This window comes from Grammomys surdaster, unplaced genomic scaffold (assembly GCF_004785775.1).
Source record: "Grammomys surdaster isolate TR1022 unplaced genomic scaffold, NIH_TR_1.0 264, whole genome shotgun sequence".
Classification (NCBI taxonomy): domain Eukaryota; kingdom Metazoa; phylum Chordata; class Mammalia; order Rodentia; family Muridae; genus Grammomys; species Grammomys surdaster.
Genome location: NW_021604705.1, coordinates 7,871,720 through 7,896,453, shown reverse-complemented (window position 1 = coordinate 7,896,453; position 24,734 = coordinate 7,871,720). Strand labels below are relative to the sequence as shown.

The following is a 24,734-nucleotide window of genomic DNA, read 5'->3' as shown; positions in this document are numbered from 1 at the left end:
AAGATAAATTGTATTAGCCTTTCACCAGGGAGAAAATGTAAATAAATCCTGGCTATAAATATAAGTTGGAAAAATGACAGTGTGAAAATATTTATTGCAATTAATGTTCAGCATACATTGAAATAAAAATGAGTTATTGGTAACAGTATTTAATCAGACCCTAGCAACACACTTAAAACTTTCAACAGCATCTTGATGATTTTAGTTTGCAAAAGTCAGTTGAATATCTATTTTTTTAAAGCTTGAAAATCATGATTTCTGCCTACCTTAAGTTTATAAGTCAAGTCACAATTCCTTAATTCCTCTGATCTATACATTTGTTCAAATTGAACTAGATTTAACACAGAAATCACTATAATCTATTTTAAAGAACAAATGGTTTTTCTTTATTTTCCTTGTCTGTATACTATACAAGCCTTTATTATTCTTAGCCATAGAATGTTACTGACGGATACGAGGAAGTAATACGAATGCTCAGCAACAGGAGAGGTAGGATGGGTGTTAGTTGAAGAATGATACTGCAGTGTGAGAGCCTTGGGTTGGAGCCCAGAACTACAAAAGATTAACAATTTCTGTTTTTTAATTTCAAAATACTTTTTTATTCTAACATCTGGTTAAGTAGATTTGCATGTTTTAGTGTTGAAGCATGGAAGTTACCTTATCTGGGAAAGCTTTTTAGGATATGAAATTAACAATCAGGAAAATTGAATATTATTATACAAGATCAGTTAATTAGAAAGACAATAACAAGTGGGCATAAAACATAACAACAAAAATATAACTTCTTTGCAAATATGAGGTATTTATTTATTATTATAACTAATTTTTCTATATTCTGAAACAAGATTTCATTTCTAGTTGACAGGAGAAAAATCATCTCTTTAACTCAACATGAAGCTTTGCAAGAAATTAAAGACGCATTTACATTTTATTTTTTCAAAATTCTTCAGTGCAGTGGTTTGTTTTTAAATAATTTATTGAGTGCGCGTGTGTGTGTGCGTGTGTGTGTATGATTGTGTGTGTGTTTGTTTCTGTGTGTGTGATTGTGTGTACCATCATGCATATACATGGTGTAGACACACAGACATACAGACGTAGGAGTTGATTCAGGAGTTGCCTCTTTCCTCCCACTATCGGATCTAGGGATTGAACTCAGATCATCAAGTTTGCTCGAAAGATCTTCTACTATGATCCATCTCATGGCCCTGAAATATTCTTAATGCAAATAGTTTTGCAAATATTCTTAAAATACTTATTTCACTTGTCAGGCTCTCCTTCCTGCTTATGAGACACTGTTGCAGATTGTCAGGACTGGGAGGGAAAACATTGCTTCTGGCCATCTAGCAAGTAGCAGCAGAGGAACCAAGTGTCCTATACTCTGCAGAACAGCTTCCCTGAAAGTGTCAGTAGTGCAAACACATATGTATTATTTTTCCTTTTGATACATTTTTCAAAATTGACTGTAGACAAGATTGCCCACTACACAACTACACAAAGAACTACAGCACTGAAAAACAACATTGTCCATATGCTTACCAGTACTGAGGACTAGTAATCAGCTTTATACATTGCCATTTGATATTTACAAATTCTTTCTCTTGATATTTCAGCCTTCTTTTTTGCTAGTTGTAAAGTCTTTGCATTTGTTTGTTAACTGCATTCTCAGGCTAATTTTTATCATTTTCTCTTGAATTCTCACATTTTTTACGTATTGATATATTTCATTAAATATGAAATATACAGCACACACTTTTTATGAAGTATATAAAATGCTACTTTATACTTATCACTTATGCATTAATACTTTTTAACAATGTTATTTGTTAACTTTAATATTAAAGTTTAAAACTAATACTAAATGCCAGGCAGTGGTGGCACATGCCTTTAATCCCAGCACTTGGGAGGCAATGACAGGCGGATTTCTGAGTTCAAGACCAGCCTGGTCTACAGAGTGAGTTCCAGGACAGCCAAGGCTATACAGAGAAACCCTGTCTCGAAAAACAAAAAACAAAAAAAAAAAACTAATACTAAAATGTATTTTACAAAGTATAGTTGAACCTCCATGCATTTTAATATATTGCTAAAGATGATTTCAGGTCTTTTCACAGAATTTGCAGAATTAGGAAGTGCACCACAAACTCTGCTACAACATACAGTCAGAGGACGAACAGGAAATGTTGGTGCTGGGGTGAGTCTTTCATCTAACACCATGACAATTATTACTTAATTTCAAGTAGAAAGATTTTCAGAGTAAGAAAACTTTAAAATAAGCACTATTGCTTCTATTCTAGAAAAGAAGTGATAGCAAAGATGGTCGGAGACGAGAAGGGGAAGTAAGAAAAGGAGGAGGAAGGGGACAGGTAGGAAAGGGAAGGGAAAGGTAGAAAGGGGAGGGCAGACGAAGGGAGGGGAATAGACAGTGGAGACAGATTATGCTGTGCATTGCTCTCTGGAGAACTGTGTTTTTGGAATTAATTACAGAGTCCTACATCACTGTAACCTCTGATTAAAAGGTTCCTTTTGTGGAGATATAGTACATTTGAAATATTTCAACTGAAAAAGAACATGACATGTACTTACAACGGGAAATAGGGCAATAATCCCAAGGAATAAGAGGATTCCCAGTGTAGCACCAAGGACCATGGGCATCATCGTCAGGATTCCGACAGTAATTCTTATTCAACTTACTAGCATCTGGCTCCCAGAAGATATGACTATAAAAACAAGTTAAACATTGAGAAGTGTTTCTTCCAGCCAAGAGAAATAAAATGTCATAACTAGATATGATCTTACCACACCTCTTTTATTACATATCCAACACAAATTTTGGCTGCTGTTCTCAAAGTCTGGAAGCACACCTTCAATTTAGAAGTTTACGGATATGGAATAAGGCTCCATAAATAGTATATTTATAAAATTGTGAAAATTTTTCTGACTTTGATTCTATATAATATTTATAATATAAAATAAAAAATTTATGTATAAAATAAGCAAGCATGACCTAAAAGCACAATATATAGATTTTGAAGATTAAATTATAAAATAAATAGAAATGCAAGCTACTGTAAAATGTATTTTTGTTTTTCTAATGCAAAAGAATAATCACTAGCAACTAATTGTCATGATAAATAAGAAAACTATAAATTGTTAATTAAATTCTCAATTTTTTGATTTAATACTGGCAAAAAAGAGTTTTCTGACAGATAGCTGAGTAACCAATTTTTCCAACTTATACATTAATTTCTACTTCAAAAGAAAAAATTGCTATTCTATAAGATTACGACCATTCTTGTAACATCTTTGTTGTCTCAGGAATATGAATTAAGCCAAGTTCTATGTCCAACAACTTGATTCTGATCAAGTTATTAAAAACTGTACATAAATATTTTGTTATTAATTACTTAATTACTACTATTTTTGAATATAATTAAACATTTAAAATAAAAGTGGAATGAGCTTGCACTTGGAAACTTAGACCATCTTTCCAATTGCAGGTTTACTTTCTAGACTAAGCAAAACAGTAAACAGTATGCTTCCCACATGGCTTGATTTTGCTGTACTCAGTGCACCTTATAAGAGAGGAACTAAGACAATGCTGTACTTATTATGCTTGAGGAAAAAAAGAACCCAACAATAGTAGAGATTATATTGGGACAAATGGTTGTTTTCAAAGTCCATTATCATTGTCTACCTCCTCCTAGAATAATTGCTTCTTAAGCCAAATGCTACTATGAAACTCAGAAATTCACCAATTTCCTCCATAATGTCTTTAAATGATTTTAATTGTTCCTCCAAAAATAAAGCTAGAGCCAGTTAACTAAGCATGGTTGGCAATCAGATATATTGGTGCACACCTATAATCTCAGGAATTTCAAAGCTGAGTTGTAAATTATCGTGAGCTTATGGCCAGCTTGGATTACATGGTGACATTAAATAGTCCATTACTATTCATTTTTGAAGCCAATTAATTAAAAAAAGTATCAACCACTTTTACTTACAATCTGTAAGAGAACTTTACATTTAAAATACAACCTGAAGTGATTCAACTTCTCTGAATCCTTGATTTCTTATTCACAATTGAAATATCTTCCGTATAATAATGTGATGATAAAGCAGTATAAAAATAATATAAAAAGCCGTGTGGCAGGCATTTAATTAAAGAATCCTAACTTGTTTTTCTAATGTTCCAGTGTGTATATATGCGAGTAATCTTCATTAATGTTTTTACAAATGATGAAATTATTTCTAGTACTATGTGGATCCTACATTCTTTAAGAAAATTTCTAACATAAATATGTATATTTCAGGAACATATTTTCTTAAGTTACAAGTATGTTTCCATAATGACTTTAAAGTTTTATATATTACAGTTATTAGAGAGATTGTGTTTCCATAGAATTTAAGGATATTTAATGCAAATATATATATAAAAGATCACATACTGATTTATTTCACAAACCACTCTTCGTCTCACTGTATTTAACATTGTCACCCTTGATCTGGTCACTATACTGTCTTGATGAGTTATATAAAGCTTTTGTCGGTGTGACTAGATCTTCAATAAAATTTGGGATCTAACTGTGTGTCCACATTTTCCTGTTACCTACAGCATCTATTATGCTTCAGATCTGATATTAAGGGTTCAACACATATGTACTTGTTAGAGCACATACTTAAAAGTTTGCTATAGAGAGAACAATGATATGAGTTATACAGACAGGATCAATCTGGTTTCTGGTGGTTCCCTCTGTTAAAGAATAGAAGGAAATAACTGTTTATTTGAACATACACATTTGTACTATCATAACACTATAAGTAGAAAGAAAGAAATTTATATACCGGTGTAAATCCTCCATATTCTTGTCCCACATGGAACATGTAAGTCCAGACCTTGTTTTGGATAAGTTGCCCATGTAATTTTTCCCATTACCACGATAACAATCTAGGCACAAGATACACAAGACTCAGTACTATTGTAAAGGATAAATATTTTGTAAGCATGTAAAAGCATCAAAAGCAGCATAATAATGAAAACACAAATTAACATCAGTGTGAATTAATGAGAAATATCTCAGATTACAATCTCTCTATTTCAGTCCACTTTTGATTCCAATTATAAATGTTTATATAACATAAAAAAATCAGACAGGCAACTCTTTGAGACAGCAAAGAGGTTTAAAGTAATCTCTGTAGTTCTCAGATTTTCACTGCACAGAAAATATACAAGAGTAATACAATAAAAGTCTGTAACTGTCAGTTACTCATGTTCATATTTTTGTTTCTTGTGACGGTGACATGCTGAGTCACTCAAGACAGCTGTTGTACAAATGTTCTTTCCTTTCATTTGGTCTGATTATTTTCTCATTTATGAGATCAAGTTAAAGATGCTTGGCAGAAATCACACAGGTAATAGGTTATCCTTTTCAGAGTGTGAAAGCTTGAGGACACGACATCAGTTTGGCGAATCATAGCTGATTCATCTGGCCACTTGGTTATATAATGGAAAGGAAAAACTTCTCTTTATATGTAGCAATAACAGCAGGTCCTAAATCTGCCAGGCTTTGAAAATGAGTAACCATCCTATTTCTAAACAAATTTCACAAAATGCTGAGGCATGCATTGATGGTTTTTGTGAGTCAGTTATTACCGTGTTGCAGTAGAATAGTTATTATTCTATTTCTAGTAATTTTTCTTTCCATATGTTTCTTCCAGGTAGGAGTTAATTGTAGAATTAATGGTATATATATAGAGAGAAAGACTTGTAGATTCTATTTCTGTTCAAATGAATATATATGCATGTCTATAAATGTATATGTATATATGTGTGAAATGCATATATACACATATGTGAAATATATTTCACTACTCTTATTTCTTTTGATGCTCAAAATGCTCCAATAGCCAACACAAGCCACCTTAAATTGTCCCTTGTCTGTTTCTGTCAGTGTTCACTGTGATACTTCATACAACATGGAAGCCCTGATTCTGTACATGCTACATGCTGCATGTACATTTTCACCCACATGTCACTGCAATGTCAACAACCACTAGAAATATCTACACTCAGATCTGCTGCAGAAGTATGCTGTGAATGCTTCTGCTTTCACTGTACATACCAAGTGTCTCTGTTCTTAGGAAAATGTAACAGTTTTTAATAATAGGAAAGAAAGTATAAAGAATGTTTCCTGTCAATCACTCAGTACATAAGTAAATCAGTATCTTTGGAGTTAAACGCTTATTTTTAAATTGTGCTTTGAGTTACTAACTTGAATTTCATAAAGTAGTTAATTTTTTTCTTGAGATTAGAATAGCATTAGTAAAATTTTCCAAAATAGCCTTAAACCTACATCTACATTTTTGTATTAATTACTTTTGTGAAGGTATTTTCAACATTATAAACAATGTTATAAAACAAAAATATCAACCAACTCCAACAAACACTGATGTTGCTCTGTGTTTTGCGGTATCAAATATTCAGTCAAGATTTGATTTTTGTAAAAATAATCATACATCTCATTAGTATGTAAAATTAATTTAATATTTTATAATAGCAAACATATATACACAAACTGTATTTAAATTAATTTTTATGATGTATTAGCTGTAAATGATTAATTTATAGATGCTTGAATCTATATTTCTATACACCCAAGACTGTAAAAATTTTTGAAATGAAAAGTGGTCTGGCTCTCCACATCATTCTCTCTTCACTGGGATGAAGGAATTGAATTTTCATTAAAAATTAACTATTGTGACCATATTTTCAATGTTTATGTTTAGAGTAGGTAAAATGAATATATATGTATGTAGATTGCTTTACATGTGTGTGCTTGTAGAAAAAGAGAAAGGGATTTATAATATAATTTGCCTATAGTATAGATTTAAAATATTTATAGTAGGTAAACTTATAATAAATAGGTAGATATAGATAGTAAATAAATAGATGATAGATAGATAGATAGATAGATAGATAGATAGATAGATAGATAGATAGGCATAGCTTCAGATTGTCGGTAGCCTACTTAGCATAAAGGTCAGCAAATTTCATGGCTGAGTGTTGAATTGGCTGATAGTATTTCCTGATTAGTGACTTTGTGCTTTCTTCATAGAGTGTTCCTGAAAGAGTGTGGCAGACACTTGCATGTATCAGGTGAATTTATTGTTATCCAATGTGTTTGTAATTAATTAAATAATGAAAAGATAGGAAAATGTAAAATTCATTATAAGGAGAGTTTTAGTCAGTCTCACTTGTAGTAGTTGGATAATTTGACCACATTACTTTGTTCATTAAAGTTAATTTCTGGTCTTTGATTAGATAGTATATAAATGCATATATATCTGATAAGCAATATTATTATATATTAGATCAGCAATACCATGTACTTGATCACCAAGTAAAATATTTACATACTCTATTCCATGATTCTGTTGTACGTAGTCCTATGTATATAAGAAGAACTCGGTATAGACCACAAGTTCTAAAAACAGCTGTGTTCTTTTTTGTCTACCCCAGTTTCAGCAAGTGTCTTAGTGAATGAGAGAGTGATGCAGAAGGCTCAGAAGCTAACAAATGTCCCTTAATTAGTGGTTTTAATGCTATTTCCAGCTGACCTTTAAATCTCACACATAGAGAAATTGACTGATTCATCTGTTTTCAGAGCTGCTCTGTAACAGTGGCCCTGGAGAAAATGTTGAAGGAAGGAGTATATATAGGCCAATGGGCCTAAGAAACAGAGCTTTGAAGCAGAAAATGAACGTTTTTTGAAGATGGTCACAATTTTTAAGTTTAGATGAAGCAGAATATGATCATTAAAAGTACAATTCTCAATTTATTGCACATCAATGTGTCCAGAGTCCAACATTGTTATTCGCCACTGATTAATGATTTCCACAGAGTGAACTCTATCTACTACTGCTCCCCGAATCAGCTATCTTAAGGTACCTATATTTTCAAGTCAACTGCATTTTCCCTTAACCCTGCACTAATACCCAGGTCGCAGTGACTTTCTTTTGCCGGATCTATAGAAACTGCTTCATTGGCCCTCTTATCTGTAACTCTCCCTAAGAATTCTATTTCCTTGAGACAGCCAGTATGATCCAACTGAAGCTCAGACCGGATCTTTCCCAACTTCACAACAATCCTTCATCAATCCTGAGACCTCCTGCAAGGCCAATACAATTCAACTCTATTGTCCTTACAACCTCGTTTACTGGCCATCTTGCTCATCTGGTGACAGCCAGAGTGACAAGATTAATTTCCTGTTCTAATTTCTGTCTATTCTCTTGTCTCTTACTTGCATTTATTGTTTCCTAGAATGCTTTATACATGTATGGGTGGAGGGTACAGCTCTATGTCCTCATGGATTTCCTTAAATCACTCTATACTATACACAGATGTCCTCTCTAACCATGGAAACCTAAGAGAGCAACGCCTCTCACCTCTCCTGTGTGGCTCATTTTCTCTCTATCATTTAGCCACAAATTTATGTCATAGTCTACTAGCATTTACATTTTACAGATTTTTATCCACCAAAAGTAGAAATGCCTCAGCTGTTAAAGGCTAAGCTCACAACCAAAAATAAAAAAAATATATAGTTCTCTGGAGCCAGATATTTAGTTTTATGTAGTGGTACCAATCTTATATACCCAGTCCCTAGAACTATACCCTCCCTTGAATGATATCTAACTAACTACATGATTAAATAAATAATGAATGAATTTTCAAATGAATGAATATATAAAATATATCATTCCAACTCCGTGATCTTCCTTGTAAGTCAACAGTTCAACAAGAAATAGAATGTGTCCTCTTCTATCCTCCCCCCTGGATTTAATCACGTCCATAGTACAAAATGTCAACTATTACCTTGTCCACTTGACACGTCACACTTGGGAATTTGAGAACAGTAGCCAACTCGGATGTTTGGATCAGTGGTAAAACACCATGGTGATTCAGCCCCATCTGGATTGCGGCAATAATTTTCTCTAAGGTCTCTATTGAGTGGAAACATGTTAAGGTAAATTGCCTGGCAAAGTTAACCCCACTACATTTCTAGTATCCCAGATGTATGAATGGTTTGGATTACAACAGTGATAATAACTTGGGACTCTGTATATTACACACACACACTCCCCAGGGTAGTAAAATAAACACTGTCCTCCAAACCTTAGAGCTTTCCAGGCACACTGGTGCCTGAGGGAACATAGAGGCAGCAATACTCATTTCTCCTCACTCATCTCAAAGTTTGACTCCCACTATGTATATTTAACATATATAATAAATATATAAATAATAGGGGAAAATATAATTCTCTTTGTAGAAGAAAACTTACTAATATCTACTTCTCTTACTTAAAATGGAATTTGAAACTATCTCAACATTCAAATAATGGTCCTTTTCTTCCTTGATTTATGTACTTTGATACATGTAGTTTGGTGCATATATTTCTTCTAATTAAACCATTTTCTCAAAAGTCACTTATATCTTAATAAATATTACTAAACAATGGAGACCTAATTATAATACACATGACTAGCAGTAGAATAAGTTGTCAGTGTAGGTCATATATATCTTTAATCAGTGGTTTAATTACAAATATAGACATTCCTAGTCTAAGATGTCTATTAAAGTTCTTTATATTTATTTTACTGGTATATTTATCTATTTACTGTGATGCTGAAAATCAAAACAAGATGTTTTCAGTTACTCTACAAGTATTCCATCACTAAGCTTCTTCACCAGTCATGTCTTTATTTCTTATGATAAAGTTCATAGCATGCATAATCATCCAGAAAATATAGTAGCTATGTCAATATAATTAAGAGGCTTTCAATTTCATTAATATCCAAATGAAACACAAGAAGCAGACAAAGTTCTGAGGCATAAACTTGCATTTATCCAGGAAACCAACAAGTAATAATCAATAACCTACGCTGTCAGACTAAACCTCAGCACAAACTCTTAAAAAAAAATATGAGCAATGTTTAGTTATAACATAGGGAGATTAACACAACAATCAATATCTAAATCCCTACACTTACCACGTTTATCACTGAAAAACATAAACTTTTATATCTTTTAAAATATTATAAAATTACATTTAAACTATTATGCCTATACTAAATGCATAAAATATTTTTCATACAATCCATATAAACTTACAATATTAAATACAAAATTGCTCAGTTATATTATTTTGTACTTTCTGTTTAAAGCAAGGTAATTAAGAGAACCTAAAACTGCCAAAAGTCTTCATGGGTCTAGTTTCAGAATCAATCCTTAAAATTACCAGATTAGCTTAGAATACACATGAAAAAATATGGAGATTTGCCCAATTTGTCTCTGTTTTGATATACTTAGTTGAGTAGTTATTTACAATTCCTGAAGCGAATTGACTGCTAGATAATTCATGTGTACCCATCATAAACAGCATTGCTCAGTGACAGTATTGTATGTATGGGGCAAATCTAGTTTATTAGAAGCAGAGATTCAAACCACAATTCCTGTTTCTTCTAGATTGGAAAGAAAAATAGAAAGTCAATACCCTGAGCAAAATATTGTGTCACATTTTTCTAGTAGTATAGCAGCCCAGACTTTGGAGAGAAATTTATGGCAGTCCACTTTAGTCAAATAAGATGATTAAGCGAGAAAAAATTAAATTCCAGTAAGATACAGAGTTTAGTTTTCGATGATTCCGTTTCAGGTAAGCAGTTTACAAATAAATCCTTATAACCACTTTCTTCTTCTTAGATAAACATTAACTAGGTATTGTCATATGTTTATTTTTGCTTAACAGCTAGTATTTTTAATTTATATTATTCATTTACCTATTCTAACATTTTAAATTAAAATATAATTACATAATTTTTATTCTCCCCTTTCCTCCCTCCTGCCCCTCTTATGTCCTGCCCCTCCAACCCCTCCCTTGTTACCACCAAACTCTCACATTAATGGCCTTCTTTGATTATTACTGTTATGTATGTACAAATACAAACATAAGCTGCTGAGTCTATTTTGTTGTTTCAGTGAATATGGCTTCAGGCCTGACTATTTAGTATTGGGTAACCAGTCAAGGCTCAAGCAGCCCATCCACCAATGAAGCTAACTCTCCCTCTCAACACTCATTAGTTGACCGTACTTCTCTGCTTAGGAGTGGGCCCCATGAAACTTTCCTCTTCCATGTTAGCATGTGTATAAGTTAACACAATTTCTTATTTGAATTTTGCAAATAAGCAAAAGACAACACAGTGGGATCAGCACCAGCATGGTCTTCTCGGTCCTCTCTACTCATCTGTTCTTGCTTTTGCTAATCCAATAGTTATTTCTTGCTGAGGTGTGAGATACTGAATAAGAAATAGAGGATTGATTTCTGTGAAGGACATGAGAGAATTTTAACCAGAATGGCAAGTATAAATTATATCCTTATAAATTAACAACAAAAAAACAGAACACAAAGTAGTGAATTAACTAATGTGCACATGATCCTGAATGTACACTTCTCTACCCACAAACCTCCTTTCCAGTTGGGCCACTAGAGTGTAGGATAGATCTCAATCCTCCTGCTGCTAGGTTGTCTTATTAAAAGTCGATTATACAAAACCAGTATACGTTATTTATAGGTGATGTGCAAAAAAAAGTTACAATGCATGGCATGCATATTATAAATTTCAAAAGCAACTTTTTAAAGCTCCTTCCAACAAGGTAAACAATTTAAAAAACAAATGACAATATTGTTGCAGCTATCCTACAAGACAGTTAGTGGAAAAGGAGTTATGGGGTATGTTCATGTCCTCAATGTAATTAATACTAGAAGCCAGATTCTTTGATTTGACTGATTTACATAATTTTGATTTACATGATTTTGATTGCCATTATTTACACAGATTCAAAAATAACTGGAAACAATTACACTACTGAAAATCAATTTGTTCCCAGACTTTTAGGGCTGAAAACTTAGCAGTTTCACGGAAGATCAAAGTGAACCTCACTGGAAAAGAAAAGGTAATCCTTGCTGTCATGCAGATAGGAGAACTTGAGAAAGATCTAGTCTGAAACCAGTTATCATGAAAAATTAATTTCTTAAATAAGTCTTTACAAGCAAAATTGTAATGAGGAAGAACCTAGAGATATGGTTTATAAAACATGGTTTGTCAACCCTTTAGATCATCATTACCTAGAATGCTTGTTAAAAAATGTTTATTTGAGGTCATCCCTGTCCATCTATACCATTAAACTGCAATACAGAAGGAGTGAGCAAAAAGTAATCTTCCCCATTTCCCTGAGATCTGCTGAGGTTTGCAGCATTTCCTGAAACCCACTCACTTGCATTTGAAGTTCTCAGGAGTGATGTCATGCTTGTGAGGGTACTGCGAATCCCAGCGCTGACATGGAATTCCATTCCAAATGGTATTGGTCGTTCCCCTGTAACCTTCTCCTTGGCCTTGAATGCATTCAGTTGTTTCCATAGGGACATCAGTCTCATTCACAGCACTGTAAGCTATTGATAGAAAAAAAATGAGCTTAAAGAAAACTGCATGACATGCCAACACCCTTACAGTACACAATGCATTTGGGATGCCAGGGACTTTTTTTTAAATCAATTCTAAAATTTAAGTGATGATTAAATAGAGTCAGAAATTTAACTTAATCTATCACTATTTTCATTCCAATTTTCCTTTCCCCTCAACTCTAAGTTAATTTTTTTCATGAAGTTTTGTGAAGATATTTACTTCCCTATATCTCTGTGGAGTACATGTTAAAACAAGCTAAAATGAGTACAGTACCATTCTAAAGACAAGTTTCTTTAGTACATACAAATTAAACAATTTAATCATTGAAAATTTTGTTTTATATGATAAATTCTATGTAGTTTGACATATTATTTTCCTTTCAAGCAGATTGTGGGGATTTTAAAAATTGAGTTGTTCCTAGTTTTTCTAAGAAGCACACACAATATACTTACATACATGCATGCAGATGGTATGTATATATGTACATATATATGTATGTATGTATGTGTGTGTATGTATATAGTCTGTGCTTGTTTTATTTGTATATAATATACATGTATGTATTTCAGTTATAATGTAAAAATAATCATGAAATTAATTTTTCTGTAAAGCAGACTCTTTTTTTTTTCATTGAATGCACTCTCAATCAAGGATGACTGAAAACAAGCCAGAGGGAGCGTGGGGCTGGACACAAGGAGCCCCAGCAGTCGGAAGACTGGGGAGGAAAGAACACAGTTTGAGACCAGTGTGGACTATGCCAACACCCTGCCTCAGAGCAACCCCAAAAGTAAAATGTAGAAAGTTCAGACTGGCTTAATGAACTCAGAAGTAAACTCCCCAGCTCTGCTTTATGACAAATGAGTATGCAACAGTCTTTAGATAAAAATCATTTCTGTTCAACATCTTAAACTGTTTCAGACCTAAGTAAATTTTCTGTGGCATAACGTTATAGAACTAGGTGGGTTGCATTCACAATTCAGAATGGTCTAGACATGTTTTCTATGGGTAGCAGTATGATATTATTAAATCAATCTTTTTTTCTCAGTTTGTTTCTCTTTTATTTGTAGATATGTTTCATTTTATTACGTTCTTTGAGGTATATTTATGCTTAGGCAAGATAAGTAGTGCATAAATTTACCATTATTCTATAAAGGTAAAGACAAATAATAAAGTTAAACAGGGGACAGTTACATAAAAGATCCTGTCAATTCTACAAAGCCTAGAAAATGTGGGTGATGGGCCTTAGAACATGGCTGTGGCCTTGATTATCTTAATCAAGATGGAAAGCCCCACATGGTATGAGTGGCAAAATTCCATTGCAGGGATCCAGGAGGGCATGTTTAGAAAAGGGGCAAAGCAGCACTTGTTCATGCTTCCTGCTTCCTGACTGTGAATGTCACATGCACCAGCACTTCAAGACTTTGCTATCTTGACATTCTCACTATGTGGGTTGTGACTTTAAACTGTGAGCCAAGGGAGTTCTCTTAAAGTAAAACAATGAGTTTCCTCTAATTTCCTTTCAATCTTATTAAAATAATAACTTTGGTCTAAATCATTTTAAACATTTAATGTTTTGTGCATCTTCTTTAGAAAATAGTACTGTAGCTCAGAAACATTCTGATTTACAAAGAAAATCATATGAATATAAAAATGTTCAGAGATTGACCTCTATATTGCTATTTGCAAGCAATGCATAAAATGACATATGGTGATATTAGTGATATATTGGGAGGTAGATGATAGTTGGATGAATAGAGAGCTGATAGTTGACAGCTTCATAAATAATAAAAAATTATGGACACATAGGTAGAAGTTTGTACTGGGCACCTAAGATTTCAATTCAATAATACCCAAAAGTCTTTTTTGTAATAAAAATAAGATAGATTTCATAGTCTTAGTAACTACATTTCATCAAAGTTAAAATGATTAAGTTATTAATCATTAATTAATTATTAAGTTATTAATTTAGAATCAAGTGAGTATAATATAAAGGACTATATTTTGGTGGGATATCTTTGAATAAAAAGAACTCCAAGATAGATCAACCTTGTACTAATATATTGAACATATTTCTAAAATACTATGATAGAAGGCAAGACAAAAACATGTCTTGAAGTATCCATAAGTTCATTACTTTAAAATTAGAAGAAGATTTCATCCATTGCTATGATTTTATTATAGCCAAATGGTCTGGATTTCTGGTGAAATATGGTTGCCATTGATCATGTTGGTATTGGGAGGTGGGACTTTAAATGTGATCAAGTCACTAAGAGGCATTCACTCTTTCTTCAAAGACTGGGTCCATTCTACTGAAGGTGGACCAATAAAGCACAGCCTCTTGTATTTCATACGTCTACTTGTTCTTCTGCCTGCCAAGATGTACAATGCAACATCAATGTCTTGTCATATACTGTGATTCAGCCTTGAACTTGCAGCCTCCAGAACTGTAAGCTGAGATCATGCTCTAACCTACAAGTGATCCACTCTATCATAGAAACATAAGAGAGACTTAGCTCTTAAGCACAAATTCTTATACACTAAACTGATGACAACAATAAAACCTGAGTCCCAAAGATGGAATCGAGTTCAAAGTTGGGAATATGAGTAAAAACTCTGCTTCTATTAGCATTTTCAGAGCTATACCTCCTGCCTTCATCACTTTTTTCCTTACTCCTCTCCTTATTTGTCTGTCCTCTTCTCTTTGTTTACTGGTGTATGTTCTTCTCAAGCACTATCCTTGGTATTTTGCTCCTGTGATACTGTAAATCACAGCTCAGTCTCATTGGACACAAGTCAGAGCCACATTGACTAGATACAAACTGATAATTTCTCTGAGAAATTAGTTCAAAGCTAATTCCAAAGAAATGAACATGCTTTGACTTGACAGATACTAACCAATGCTATAAAATAAGAACAAAATATTCAGGCATAATTGGGAACTTGGCCATTACCTAATGGAATTTTTACATATATAAAATGTTTTAAAGACTGTTTTCTCTATTGTTTCTTGACTATTTCTTCTTTTAGATAGAAAAAAAAAGATGTCATAAAGGGATTTCTGGAAGCAGGACATTCTGCTGCAAATCACCAGTCATTATTTGATATGACAAATATTGACTAAAACCTATGAGAGTTAATATCTGAAACACTACATAGAAGTTTCAGCTCAAAGAGAAGTTGAAATGTATTTAGTAAAGAAGATTTTTGTGAAAATATGAGAATAACTTATTACAAAATCAATACCTGGCATATGCAAAGAATAGCTGTAGGCAATAACATAATAATCAGAAAAACTTAGACTAAGAAAATTTAAAAAGCAATAGAAGACAAATAATTTTCATAGAAATAAACATGTTTTTAATTTTCAGGAATGCTTGCATTATAAAAATTCTCACTTTAATAAAATCAAATAGAAAAAGAATATGAAATTGAGTATGTATGGAAGTGGGAAGATCAGGGAGGAGTTTGGGAGAGGGGAAAGAATATATCAAAATATATTATATGAAAAGTTAATTTAAACAAAGGAAATCAATTACATAATGATGTTTGAAAAATGTTTTTTTAATTTATTGGTTATTTTATTTATTTATATTTCAAATGTTATCCTCCTTCCCAGTTTCCCCTCCACGAGACCTACATCCCCTTCTCCCTCCCCCAGCCTCTATGAGGGTGCTTCCCTACCCACCCACCTACTCCTGCCTCAGCCTCCTACCATCCCCCTACCTTGGGTCTTCAAGCAGCCACAGAACCAAGCCCCCCCCCAGATAAGGCCATCCTCTGCTCCATATCCAGCTGGAGTCATGAGTATGCCCTGTGTATTCTTTAATTGGCAGTTTAGTGTTTTAGCCACTATAATTTCAAGGTCAAGCTGAGAAACCTCTGTTGCTAGAGTTAACTTTCTCTCAGCTGAAGAAGTTTTTAACTAGAGCTAATTAAAAAACATTCCACTTTTAAATGCAATTATAAAATACTTGTCATTTAAATCATTCAGTTGGCTACTTATATTAGCTTTCACTTACATGTTTCTAAATATTGCAACTTCTATATTAGTATTATTATTATTATCATCATCATCGCAATTATTGTTTGAGTTTGTTTTTTTCAATACAGGGCTGGCTTCCTTTTTAGTATCACAAATGATAGACTTAAAATCATAAGCTACCATGCTTAGGACTTCAGGAGAATATTTTTAAAATATTGATTGGAAATTATTTTGTAAAGTCACTCATTGATGAAAATAATATGGTAATATGTTAGCATAAAACCAAGGTCATGTGGGGCTGCAAAGATGGCTAAGTCCATAAAGTTCCTTTCTCACAAGCTTGAACATGTGAGTTCAGATTTGCAGCACCCGTATAAAAGCTGGATCTGCCAGGGGGTATTGTGACCCAAAGTAGAGTAGGTAGATGATCAGTGGGGGTGGGCAAAGACAGGCCGATCCCTGGAGATGATTGGATAGATAATCTATCCAAATAAATGGGTGACAGATTTCAGAGTCTCTGTCTCCGAAACTAAAAGGTAAAATAATTAAGGAAGAAACATCATGTCAAACTCTGGCCTCTACAATACCTGCCTGCATACACACACATTTATACACACACATACACTTGTTCACACTCACACGTAATACATATATACGTTACATAAAATATTCTAATTTAGAAGTAGAAAATAAAATTTTAGACTTGTTATATGTGAGAAATTAATATTATATCCAATAGATATAATGTTTCATTAGATATCATAAAGATGCAGCGTATGGAGACAATAATCATCATTGTAGCTATTAATTTAATAAGCATCTGTAACTTTATAGACTCTTGAATATCTTGGTTTTTATTTTTCCTCATTTTAACTTCTTGGAAATGTGTCTTAATTTTAACAACAAAGCTAGAATTTTTGGTAAATATCAAAATCAGGGTTAGTATATCAGTATTTATTTCATTTCACATTCACATACTACAAGTGACCTCATCAAGAACTACATAATTCTGTAGTGCATAAAATAAATAATTTAGATGAATGAAGATATATTCTTAAAACTACTTAGAGTAGCTAAGTAACTTTAATTAGTATGACTTCTTATGAGACTTCTGGAAGATGTTCAATAAATATTATCTGATGAATGATAAATATTATCCATGATAAATGATTTGTCCATAGATGATTTAACTGTGATATAAATGTCTGATGCCACTGCTCACAAACTTACTGTTCAAATAAAACAACTTATTTCTGAACTGCAATAAAATATGCTCCTTTTGCTGCTCTATTATATAAATACCAAAAGCTGGAGCAAAAGTAAAACAAACGTGTCATGATAATTGATTTGGAAAGGGCTGTCAAATGTTAAGAAAGGCATTCCTTTGTACTTCATCTTTCAACATGGGACTTGGATTGAGGAAGGTTTGAAATCATCTTTAGCAGCCATACTAAGAGTTAAAGAAGAGCAGCAACAGCCAAATATCTGCTAAAGCTGATCAGCTCAAGATAAAGCAACACATTTTTAAAATGCATAATCACCACACACAGACATATTTTTGCAAGTATGTCTACTAAGTTCACACTGAACAGAGCAGGGACTCTTTTGAAAGTTCCTCACAAATGCAATATTTTCCCAGTGGGGTCGGTGGTGGCAAGGCTTTGGAAGCAGATGGAAAGACATGTAAGTGCTCCTCACTGGCCTAGGAGAGGAGGAATGTTTGTCTTTGATGATTGACACAAAGTTTTCTGTTTGGAAATACCTTAAGGAACACAACATCCAGAATTGAAATTTCCACTGTCTTGTTATAAAACCATCAAATTCAATGAGGGCTTCTTGGAACATTCACTTTTCTTCATTGGGTTGAATGCAGTATGATCTTGCTGCCAGAATATTTGAAGGCATTTTGAATGTTGGAATAGATGTTTTAAGATAAAGATGATCGATTTATCTAATTTCTAAGGCAAGAATCTTTTCCCAGACAGGCATAAGTAGAAACAGATCACTAAGAAAAGACCAATCAGGCATGGTGGCATACACCTGCCATCGAACCTTAAGGAAGCTGAAGAGGGTGACTCATAAGATCAAGGCCAGCTTACCCTAAATAAAAATCCTATTTTAAATGAATAATTAAGTAAGTTAACAAATTTATTTAATTAGTGTTCTCTGTGAAAATCTTGCCAGATCTTTGCAGAGAAATGGTATTTTTTTAATGGATGTCTGTGAATGGTGACTAGAGAATAAGAATGTCAAAGAGCCATACACAGGTCTTAATAAGCTTTATACAATCAAGTAAACCCTTACATTCCCAATCCTTTCCCAAGTTACAATCCTTGCCAAAAATAATGCAGATTTTACATCAGAGGTGAGCAGTCTGACACCCTCCCCTCTGAGCATGTACATGTATGCAGAGACCAGAAAAATACAGCAGGTGTTTCAGAGAAAAAGAGCAGGTGCTCTATTTTTACATGGATGCTAGAGATACAGATTTAGATTCTACAATTCAGAGAAATCATTCTTATTCTCTGACACTGATAAATCTCACAAGCCACATACTACTTTGCGCTCTCTCGCTCTCTCGCTCTCTCTCTCTCTCTCTCTCTCTCTCTCTCTCTCTTGCTCTCTCTCTCTCTCTCTCTCTCTCTCTCTCTCTCTCTCTCTCTCTCCCTCTCTTTAATAGTTAAGAATAAATTACTTAACATGACAGAGGACAAATATGTGATTATGCTCTGGAGTTCATCCCACCTCATAGCTTCATAAACTTTGCTACTGAGGAGCAATGAAACCCAGGATTCATCTCACGATGGCCCCTAGAGACTTGAGTACAGTCTATAAAGCCACCCTCCTGTCACCAGGGCTTGTGCTCCCTGGACCACAAAAGGCAGGATCAGACCCACTGTAAATTAAAAGAGCTTCTTGTTTGATAGTTGACATGGGAAAGTAGTAAAGACCTCCAAAGTACAAACCTCAAATTGCTTGCACGTTTGCTCTCCATATGAAGCCAGTATTCATACTGAAACATTGCCCTGGACTTTGTCCAAGCCTTTTCTGGTACGAAATACACAGGAGACAAGGCATTCATGAAAGGTCTTCAACTCTATATTATTTCTTAGAAGATGACTTGGAAAAGCCATCCAAGTGAAAGACTTTTCCTCTGAGAATAGTATTGATAGCATGATTTTTTTCCTGACTGAGAATATAATACAATTTTTATTTCTATGAGTCTCTACTCTAGCCTTGAACTTCCAATAAAACTCAGTCAAAACAGTCAGAGTTCTTTAAGAGGAAAAGCAATTTGTCATAAATATTTTCTCAGCATCTGAATACAATGATGTTTTAAAGATAATGATACTCTCTTTTTAAAAGGCTTATATTGAGTTTTACTACAAGGAAGATTTTTTTAATCTGTTATAAATGGCTATTTTGTACTAACAAAATGCCAAGGACTCAATAGTTTAAACAATATAATTTATTCTCGCACAGTTCTAGAGACTGGGAAGTTCCAGACCAATGTCCTGGTCCACTGGTTCCTAATGAGGGTTCCTTTTGGCTTGGAGACAGCTGGCTTCTTGCCCTGTCTTTGCATGATAAAAAAACAGAGGGAGAAACGTTGTTCCTTCTGTTATAAGACCATCATTCCCACTAGCTTTTGGCTTTTTCTAAGAACACTACTTAATATTAAATCCCATTTAAAATACTTATGCCAAAATGTAATCATGAAGGGATTTAAACCTACAATATTTAATGTTGGGATCTTATGATCCTATTGTAATGCCACAAACAGATGTCTGAGTAGCGAAAGACCTGGGCAGCACATACTTCTAAAATGTCTGTGTTCAAATATAAATCATCTACAATTTAAATAACAAGAAAAATGAAAGGAAAGAGTATAACAGACATGAGCTAAGAGAAGACCAGAACAAAATCTTTTAAGCCAATAAGAAGCAAAACCACAATAATCCAGCAAACCTTGAAGCCTATGGGTAAGCTTCAGCCATGGTAGAAAAATGGGGAACAATACAATAAGCCTTATTTATGTGTAAATCAAGAATCACAAAAAAAAAAACATAAAATGAAAAGTCTAAACCCCAAGTATCTAAAAATCAACCTTTATTTATCAACAACTTCATATTAAACTCTTGCGATAGCCAAATACTCTCTTTAACTGGAACCTCTAGATTTCAGTAGACAGCAAAAGAATAAAAATAACAATTAAATTTTTTGAAATATGTAAAATATTCAGACTAGCTAAGGACATAAAAAGAGAAGTTTAGATGATGTAAATATATACTAAAGGATATGAGAAGGTATTTAGCTGGGCATTGTGGCACACAGCTTTAATCCCAGTACTCAGAAAGTCTACATAGAGAGTATTAAGGCAGGCGGGGCAACATAGAAAAACAGTAATTCATAAATAAGTGAATAAATAAACATTTGACCAACTTACGTATAAAACTTAGAAATGATAATGAAAACAATACTTAATGACATAGACCTATAATACCAGCAGTTGGGCAGCAAAGGAAAAATAATGTCCCAAGTTTAAGCCAACTGAAGCTATACAATTAGTTCTACTCTAGCCAGAGCTACATAGTGTCATCCCATCTCAAGAAGAAAAATGTGCAGGAGGAGAAGAATGAAGAGCAAGAGGAGTGGGAGAAGGAGGAGAAGAAGGTAGAGGAAGAGATGGGGGAGGATGAAAAAAGAATTGATATTGTTGAAATGATGACTAAGTTAAAATTTACACAAGGTATGGCTTTATATTAGACAAACCAGGAGAGAAAATGATTTTGCAAGGCAGAAGGAACATTAAGGGAAAAGGAATTATCATGACAATTAAAAATACATGAGATATCAGATAGAAAACGAATTAATAAAAAAAACTGGACTTGGAAGAGAAAACAAGACTTCCTAGAGAGAAACCTGGTAGATTATTAGGACCCTCAGGTTATTAAAAATGTGGAAGAGGCTTCTGCTCTATACTTCCTACTGAACCTATTGCAAATCAACAAGCCTGCTGCCCTCACAAGACTCCACAATCTACTCATCTCCCAGGAGATCTGCCATAAGCAGGAACACAGGTAAGATCCCTGCCTTGATACCCATGTCAGCTGAGAACACTACAAAGCCAACACCTGGGATCTATCCTGCCATGCCTGAGCCTTATAATCTTTCCTGTCTGTACCTCCACCTGAACCCATGGTAGATCAGCAGCATGCCTGCCTGCCCCAATCCCGTAGCCTACCTATTTCCTAGGAAGTCTTTCATAAACAGAAACACAGATAAACCTGCCTGCTCCCAAACCCCAAAGTCAGCCTTTCTCCCAGGAGGTGGTCCCAAACCAGGGACACAAATACACAGGAACACAAAAGCCCTGCTCTAACAATGGACACAGGAGGCCTCCCTAACCAGAGACATCACTGTCTGTCTCCCAGGAGTCTTGCTCTAACACAGGTCACACAGCTCTACCTGCTACCAAAGAGGCCTGCTCCAGTGCGAGACACTCAGGCCAGTTAACACAAGAGATAACCAGATGGTAAAGGGCAAGCACAATAACATAAGGAACAAAATTTAATGGAATTTGTCATGAACAAAACCCAGTTCTCCTACCACAGCAAGCCCTGGATACGTTAACACACCCAAAGAGCAAGTTTCTGACCTAAAATTCCATCTCATGGACATGGTAGAGGTCTTTAAGGAGGATATAAATAACCCCATTAAAGAAATATAGGAAAACACAGGTAAAGCGGTAAAAGCCCTTAAAGAGAAAACAGATGAATCACTTAAAGAAATACAGGAAAATACAATCTAATAAGTTAAGGAATTGAAAAAAATGGCCCAAGACATAAAAATCAAAATAGAAACAATAAGGAAATTAAAAATGGAGGCAATCCTGGAGATAGAAAGCCTAGGAAACAGATCAAGAGATACAGTTGCAAGGAGCACCAACAGAATTCAAGAGATGAAAGAGAGAATCTCAGACATAGAAGATACCATAGAAGATATTGACACATTGGTCAATGAAAATACAAAGAGTAAAATGTTCCTAACCCAAAGCATCTAGGAAATTCAGGACACAATGAAAAGATCAAACATAAGACTAATAATAATAGAAAAGCATGAAGGTTCCCAGTTCAAAGGATCAACAAAATCATAAGAAGAAAACTTCCCTAACCTAAAGAAAGAGATGGCTGGGCATATATGTACAAGAAGCCTGCAGAATACCAAATAGATTGGAAAAAGAAAAAAAGTAAATCCTACCTATACATGATAATAAAAACAATAAATGTACAAAACAAAGAATGAATATTAAAAGTTCTAAGACAAAAAGGATAAGTAACATTTAAAGGTAGACCTTTCAGAATTACGTCAGATTTCTCAAAAAAGACACTAAAAAACAGAAGATCATGGACAGATATCATACATAATCTAAGAGACATCAAATGCTAGACCTGGCTACTATACCCAGCAAAACTCTCAATCACCATAGATGAGGAAACCATGATGTTCCATGACAAGACCAAAATTAAACAATATCTTTTTACTAATTCAGCCCTACAAAGGATACTAGAAACAAAACCCCAACACAAGGAGAGTAGCTACACCCAAGAAAACACAAGAAACTAATCATTTCACAACAAACCCAAAAGAAGAGAATCACAAACACAGAATACCACCTACAACAATGAAAATAGCATTAATCAACAATCATTGGTATTTAATATCACTTAACATCAATGGACTCAATTCCCCGATAAAAAGACACAGGATAACAGACTGGATATGCAAACAGGTTCCAACATTTTCCTACGTACGAGAAACACACCTCAGCAACAAAGACAGGACTATGTCAGAGTAAAAGTCTAGAAAAAAGATTTTCAAGTGAATAATCCCAAGAAACAAGCTGGAGTCTCCATTCTGATATTCAATAAAATATACTTTCAACCAAAAGTAATAAAAAGAGATGGGGAGGGATAGCTCAGACTCATCAAAAAAAAATCCATCAGGATGAAGTCTCAATTCTGAACATTTATGACACAAATTCAAGTGCACCCATATTCGTAAAGGAAACTTTACTAAAGCTCAAAACACATATTGAAACTCACACAATAATAGTGGCAGACTTGAACACCCCACTCTCAACAACAAATAGGTTATTGAAACAGAAACTAAACAGAGGCACAGTAAAATTAACAGAAGTTGTGAACCAAATGGAGTTAACAGATATCTACAGGACATGTTGCCTGAAGTAAAAGAACATACCTTCTTCTCAGCACTTCATGGAACCTTTTCCATACTGATCATATAATCAGAAACAAAACAAGTTTCAGCAGAAAGAAGACTGAAATGATCCCATGCATTCTGTCAGATAACCTAAGGTTGGACTTCAATAACAAAAAAAAACAATAGACAGCCCACATACTCATGGAAATTGAACAACTCTATACTCAACAATAATTTGATCAGGGAAGAAATAAAGAAAAGAATTAAGGACTTTCTAGAATTCAAGGGAAATGAAGGCATAGCATACCCCGAACTTATGGGACACAATGAAAGCAGTGTTAAGAGAAAATTTTATAGAACTAAATGCCTTCTTAAAGAAATTGGAGAGATCCTATACCAGCAATTTAAGAGCACATCCGAAAGTTCTAAAACAAACAGAAGCAAACACACCCGAGAAGAGTAAACAGTAGGAAATAGCCAAACTCAGGTCTGAAATCAACCAATTAGAAACAAACATAACAATACAAAAAAAAAAAAAAACAACAAAACCAAGAGCTGGTTCTTTGAGAAAATCAACAAGATACATAAACCCTTAGTCAAACTAACTAAAGGGCACAGAAACAGTACCCAAATCAACAAAATCAAAAATGAAAAGGGAAACATAACAAAAGAAATTAAGGAAATTTTAAAAAATTATCAGATTAAGATCTATATTAAAATCTACAAAAACCTATATTCATCAAAACTGGAAAATCTAGATGAAATCGATAATTTTCTAGACAGATGAAACATACAATAATTAAATCAAGATCAGGTAAACAATTTAAACAGTCCTATAAACCCTAAGGAAACTCTAAGCAGTCATTAAAACCTTCTAAAAAAAAAAAAAAAGCCCAGGGCCAGATGGTTTTCATGCAAAATTCTACCAGACCTTAAAAAAAAGAGCTAACACCAATACTCCTCAAACTATTCTACAAAATCATAACAGAAGCAACAGTACCTAATTCATTCTATGGTG

At 33.9% G+C, this 24,734-nt stretch overlaps 1 protein-coding gene across 5 annotated transcripts in view; it reads right to left on the bottom strand.

Moving 5' to 3' along the window:
- Positions 1-24,734, bottom strand: part of Hgf (hepatocyte growth factor) — a 72,124-nt gene that overhangs the window by 13,314 nt on the left and 34,076 nt on the right. For all 5 annotated transcript variants that reach the window (XM_028776046.1, XM_028776045.1, XM_028776044.1 and 2 more), the window contains 4 exons: positions 12,323-12,497; positions 8,867-8,994; positions 4,840-4,942; positions 2,581-2,714 (listed from right to left, as the gene is read on the bottom strand). In XM_028776046.1, the coding sequence (XP_028631879.1) occupies positions 2,581-2,714; positions 4,840-4,942; positions 8,867-8,994; positions 12,323-12,497 (540 nt within the window). The remainder of the gene's footprint in view (positions 1-2,580; positions 2,715-4,839; positions 4,943-8,866; positions 8,995-12,322; positions 12,498-24,734) is intronic.